Source organism: Empidonax traillii, unplaced genomic scaffold, assembly GCF_003031625.1.
Source record: "Empidonax traillii isolate 1590-97213 ecotype Southwest subspecies unplaced genomic scaffold, ASM303162v1 scaffold234:size820800, whole genome shotgun sequence".
NCBI lineage: Eukaryota > Metazoa > Chordata > Aves > Passeriformes > Tyrannidae > Empidonax > Empidonax traillii.
Genome location: NW_020955427.1, coordinates 769,286 through 775,819, shown reverse-complemented (window position 1 = coordinate 775,819; position 6,534 = coordinate 769,286). Strand labels below are relative to the sequence as shown.

The 6,534-nt window shown below is 42.4% G+C and overlaps 1 protein-coding gene across 1 annotated transcript in view; it reads right to left on the bottom strand.

Annotated features, from left to right (window-relative positions):
* Positions 1-542: 542 nt before the first annotated feature.
* The window catches only part of LHFPL3 (LHFPL tetraspan subfamily member 3), a gene marked incomplete at its 5' end in the record, with an annotated part of 244,405 nt that continues 238,413 nt past the window's right edge, over positions 543-6,534 (bottom strand). Inside the window, one exon of the mRNA XM_027888167.1 lies at positions 543-1,488. Coding sequence (XP_027743968.1) covers positions 1,460-1,488 — 29 coding nt within the window. The remainder of the gene's footprint in view (positions 1,489-6,534) is intronic.

The following is a 6,534-nucleotide window of genomic DNA, read 5'->3' as shown; positions in this document are numbered from 1 at the left end:
TATTGCATTACTGGGGATCAACATTAGCAATTAACTATTATTTTAGCCATTTCCCCTGAAAGCCAAAGAATGAAGCAACAGGCTTAAAAAAACCTGAAGAAACTAGCATTGCAGTGTTCATTTTGGGCTGGATTCATCTGTGATACACAGGAGAGGGCAGAAGACATGCCCAGACCTGAGCCAGGATAGACATGTGCTTTGCTGGGAGGTGCTGGAGAGGAGCAGAGGAGAGGGGCTCCCTGCTTCCCTCTGTTGCTCTGTGCCTGGTGCTTGGCATTTTGCTATGAGATCTTTCTTCATACTCTGTGCCTACTCCTGTTTTACTTCTCAGTGGCTTCTGGAAATGAGAGTGTCCTTTGGGACCCGCTGAGCCCTGGGGAGGGAATCACCAGCCCCACCCACACCCTGGGCCTCCATCCTGTGCACCCATCCCTCACATGGCTATTTGCAATATTTATTTGCTTACTAGTCTCTTAATTTTTGCGTTGAGTTTAAACTCAGGGGTTTATTGATTTTAAACTTTAGGCCAGAAGGGCTCATTAGATCATCTGATCTGACTGGCGTTAGCACAGGTCAGAGAGCATCACTCAGCAGCTACGTGGCAGAACAAAGAGAAGAACAGAAATGCCCCTGGAGTGAACAGCTGTTTGTTACATTTAAGGGGTAAATTATTTTCTCCTATTAAAAAGGAAATCAAGGGCCTTTATTTTGTCACTTCAAATGCAAACAATTCTATGCATCTTGGGAAATTATAGTATTATGATATTCAGTCAGACATACCTTGTAGTATATATGCTTCATAGAACTAGAATATAGGTCAGAAACAATTTTTGAGTCTTAAGTTTGTTACAGACAGATTAATTGGAACACATACGCAGTAAAAATTGAGAAGCTTTACAGTTTTAGTCAACTTATTATACAGTGAAGTAAATGAAGTGCAGCAATGTAGCAGTAAAAGTTATGCTTTTTCCACTAGGTGATGGAAACATTCAGAGTCTATAAATGCTAATTAAAGAGAGATGTCCTATCAGCTTCTTGGCTACTGGGATAAGAATAGTCTGGAGTTAACTGCCTCTCTACTGTGAAAGGTTTTAAAGCTTTTTGCTTTCCGTCCGAATAAAAAAAATGACATTTACAAACCTCTTCAATGCATATATATTACATATGTTTATCTAGCAACAACTACACCCCTTTTAATTTATTCCCCAAATGTGACTTTTCATGCATGTCTTCTGGACGCTGTATTCAGCAACAGTTTCTAATGAGCTGGTGTGTAATCCATGATTGCATTTCTCTTCTGAAAATCACTTCCACGTCTGGCTGATCTATGTTTAGAAGGTGGTGCTTATCCATCAGGCATTTTTGCACTCGTCAGCGTTCTTCTCTGTCAGAGGCTTTCCCAAGCTCCTTCCCATTTTAATGTTGATGTACAAAAGCTGTTATTCGTTTTGTTTTGTGCTCATTCTAGTGAGGATTGGCTTAGTAGGACTGTGCAAAAGAGAGAGAAGAGAGAAGCTGGTTTACTGCCAGCAAACATAAAGATGTTCACACTGTGCTCTAGCTCAGAGCAAACCTCTGACCAATATTCTAATACACTTCATTATATGCATTTCCATTTATCATGAAAAGGGAAAAAATTAATCTGCAGATAGGATTTGTAATCTGAAATTCTTTAAAATCGTTTTTCACCAGCTAATCAACACAGGGAGTCAAAATAATGAGATTGTTTCATCTAAAGTCTGAGCGATAAGAAAACAAAGATACAGCGCATATGGGGCAAGAATGACATTTACTAGATGAATACCATGAATTGAGTTAAAATCCTGACATTTCTGCCCAGTATCAACAACTTCTTTCACTCCCCCTGAGGACAAAATCCACATTTGCAAACACGATAAAATAAAACCTTGTGTTAAATTTCAAATGAGGACAGAGGTGCAGAGGTGTTTTCAACCCACACTCTCCCTTAAAAATTAATTCTCACCCATCCATTTTCCATGTGCTGCAAACAGAGCTGCAGAGGGGGAGAGCAGACACTAGCTGTGGTGGCACCTGGAGCAGGGTGAGGAAGGCTCCCCCTCCTCACTGGAAGTGACTGTGCCAGGGGGGGCAGCGCATGGGAACAGGGCCTTACTGAGAAAGTCTATTTGCAAGTACTCGCGTACAAGCAAATGCCTTGGTACTCCAGCACTTGGCATTGAACAGAAGGGTCTTGCACCACATGAGCACTGCAAATTCACCATTAGCTAAACTGTCCCGGATCGTGAAGACCAAACCATGCAGTCATTTGGCAGGCAACCCCCCCACTGCCTCCTGTGAAAGGGTCACTGGTCGGGGGTCCTATGAGGCCACAGGTCATCGCAGTCCCGTTCCCCTTGTCGTAACACAGGGGCCTCTGCAGGAGGCTGTTTGAACGCAGAACTAGAGGGAAATCACTCTTTTTGTGAAAACAAAAGAGAAAGAATGAATTTCATCGTGAAATGACAGAATTTCAGAACTAGAAACTCTTAAAAATGTTACTGTAAGGGGACTGAAATTTTTAATTTCCCCCCCTCCCCCCCCCTGTGTTACATGGAGCAGCCACCTTCTCCCATTCCCACAAATTCCCCACACCCATTGATTCTCATGATCACCTTGGCCTGCAGCTAATTCACCCATAGACCCAGGGAGTGTGATGCCCTGGAACAGGATGCCCAGACCCGAGAGTTTGGGATGGTAGTACCACAAACCAGTGGGCTTGGTGGTGGCAAACCCTTTTGCTATGAACTCTGGATGCCTGCTTCCCCAGCAGCTTCCCAAAAATTTTTTCAAGCAAAGTTTGTTTGGGAGGAAAATTTCTGACTTGTTACAGCCCACATGTGTTCAGAATGTATCTATAGTCCAGATTTATTTTACAAAACACTTTTAATTGATGTTGCTGAGACTAGAAAGTAGTAAATAAATACAAAAGAAGCATAAGGTAAACTAAGGAGGGCCATGAAAAACGGAACAGTTTTGCTTGTGTCAAAAAACCAATATGAAATATAATGTGGTAAAAACATTTTTATGATACAAGTATGTAATGGGGATTGTAGTTTCCAATTGTAAAAGAGGAGTTGCCATTGATAGCTCCATGAGCTGCCTTTCACCCATGCAACAAAATTAAGGATAAAGAACTGATGAGAAATGGACATACTTGTTAAAATGAAAATTAATAAAAAGTGGTCTGAGTCCAGAATTTTGGTGTATTTTATTAATATGGTTAACAATGTAATTAATATGGTAATATAGGTAAGCAGCATTACTAAATAAAATAAAGGAATAAAAAAATTGTCTGAGCCTCCAATCTGTTTATTTGCTAGATGAGAAACGGGGGTTTGTGAGCCTCTTAAACAATCCATAGTTGGGTGATGAGCATATGCCCTCATACTCCTAGAAACAATCTAAACTTAATAGAACTGACTGAGCCATTTCTTTCAATTATTTTTAATCAGAATTTAATGTAGCTGTGTTATTCGAACCCCTAACATTGTTTACTGGATTTCCAGCAACACTCAGTGTTTCAGCTGTAACATACTAAGACCTTTATTAGTTCTTTTGGCAAATTTTGCACACAGGTGTTATACACATGGAAATGAAATTTAATAAATACCGGAGCTGCCTAGTTGACAAGGCAGAAATAAGTCATTCACATCCAACATCCCTCAGTCTGTTTTGTATCACATCATAGGCTTTTGACTCGTTGAAGTTTCGTAGATACTTACAACCTGTTTCTAATGCTGTTGCTTAGAAATCAGTTAATGAAAGCAGTCTTCATGAAAGCTGTATTACCCAAGCACCAGGTGCTCTGCTGTTAAATTCCCTATTTAAAGTCTTTAAAGGCTGCCTGTTAGGCTGACATCGCCACAGCACAGTTACTATTCATATTTGACCAATTCAATTAGGGCAGTCACTTCTGTTCACTGCAGAGCTGGGGTACAGTCAGCCTGGAGCATTTTAGTGTTTATGTATATTTTCAGAGAGAGGCCACTGACATTCCTTTGTGTTAAAGATGAATCACAGGGAAATTTCCAGGTTGCTCTCTGACAAGGTATAAAGGATGTACTGAATTTCAGATGGTCCCTCATGCTGTTATGGTAAAGTCAGTCAAATGAATAGTAAATATATAGAGAAAGGCAGACCTTCTAGGTCTGAGTATATGTCATCTCAGACAATCTTAACACTTTATAGCATTAATTGTCACCAGCCATATTTATATGATCTTCTTTGCCATGTATTTGACTGGCATCTAGAAAACAACACCTTTCCAAGTCTTAATCTTTTATTGCTGACTCCAAATATGGTCACATCAAAACTGGTACTGTTACAAAACCACATCAGCTGGCAGAAGCCCGTGGGTCAATGAAGCACGAGAGATTTCTTCCCAGCACCTCCGCAGTATTCCTCCAGCCTAAGAAGCGTCATCATCTCTACTGAATGCTGGCACTGTGGTTAGTGTATGGAAGGGGATGAAGGATGAAACATTGATGCTGAAGGTCTGCAATTGAAAATAGACATGCTGAGGCACCTTGGATAACACTTCTGCCTGGGCTGTAGGCCAAAAAAATTTGGGCAAGTTCAGTCTTAATGAGGTGCATGGTTTTCTCACTTTTCTGCTTATAGAATAACAGAATCGTTAAGGTTGGAAAAGACTTCTAAGATCATCGATTCCAACCCTTAACATTGTACTGCCATGTACATGCCAAAACATAACCCCAAGCACCACATGCCTTTTGAACACTTCCAGGGGTGGTGAATCCAAGACTTCCCTGGGCAGCATGTTCCAACCCTTTTGGTGAAGAAATATTTCCCAATATACAATCTAAACCTCCCCTGATACAACTTGAAGCCATTTCATCTCATCCTCTCACTTGTTATTTGGGAGAAGAGACCAACCCTCACCTGGCTACAACCTCCTTTCAGGTAGTTGCAGAGAGCAGTAAGGTCCCCTCTGAGCCCCCTTTTCTCCAACCTAAACAACCCCAGCTCCCTCAGCTGCTCCTCACAGGACTTGTACTCCAGACCCTTCACCAACTTTGTTGCCCTTCTTCAGACACACTGACCTGACTCAGCTCCTCACAGCCACATGTAGATGTGTTGTTGTTGTTGTTGATGATGTTTTTGTTTGGTGCAATGCTAAGTGTATTAAAGCTCCACTTGTATCCACTGCACTCCAAAATTCAAAGACCTACATGCATTCAGGGCCTGGACAATATCCAGATGTGTTGTTAAAAGGCACAAAAGGCAGATAGATGCCCAGCTGCAGAGGGCAGCCAATGTCCCCTCATCTCTTATTTCCTTGAAGATATTCTCTTTAAAACACATAACAAATCCTATTTGAGTGGCCTGAGAGAATGATTTTTTTTCTGTGGGATGAGAGAGGAATGATGTGTATTTCCATTTGCCTGCCTGCTGTGGGTGCCTTTGCCCTGAAGAACTGAGCATCCTTTGCCCTGGCCTCATGGGGGATTGCTTATGTGTCACCCAGAGAGTGACTCTGGGGCAAATCTGTCTCTCAGTGAACAGGCAGGCACCAACTCAGGCCCTCTCCAGACTCTTAAGAGTCCTGGTGATCCAAGCTGGAACTCTAACATGTTTTAGAGAAGCTGTCCACAGCTCATCCTGGAAATAGCTGTGTGGCCAGGAGGTGAATGAATTGTGCTCTCTGCTGCCTCCCCTGCATCGCAGTTGAGCCACAGGAAAGAGTATGGAAATGGCTACCCTACAGAAATGGAAAGAAGAATGGACAGAAATCCCCCAGCTGTTTTGCTAGCAGTCCCCTTTCAGTGTTTCACTGTTCAGCAGCTTCTCAACAAAATGTGATAAATGACCTGTCCACACCAGAGCTGCCCAAGCACGTTTCCTCCTCCTCCCGCCAAACTCGATCTGGCAACTGCCTGCTCTGCTGTCACTCACAGCTGCTGAAGGCTACCTGAGAGGGCAGGGGTTAAAGAGAATACAGAGTAAACCTTGAGGAGTTACTAAAACTTTCACAAAATTTTGGGATTGAAATTGTGTGATATCTTTGTCCATATGGCATTAGAGGAGAAGCTCATCTGAGCAGAAGGGTGTCTGAGCTCAATCTTCTACTGCAGCACTTCCTTGCAATAAAATAGGATTGAATCACATAAAAAATGACAAGGTTTTTACCAATTCAGTTTGCAAGCTGTGTGAAACCAGAGCTGGGGGCAACACTTATTCAATCTGCTGGGTGGTATTTTGTGCACCCTGTTAATGGCAGCAGCTGAACTCCTGGGCATGGGCTGTAGGAAGTGTTTCTAGGACTGTAGGAAACCATTTAAGGAGCATTCAAGAATTTTCTAAACGTCTGGCCCAGACAGGCATCATCAATTAAAGTTTTGCCATCAGAAGGCTCAGTTCATGACTGCACAAGGACATTTCTAGCATCTGAGAGGATGATGTGGCAGTGTTCTCCCCTTCTCCACTTGAGCCATAACCACCAGTGGGGCTGTGATGGCTGCATCCAGCTTCCCCTGGACTTTGGGGGGTTGGATG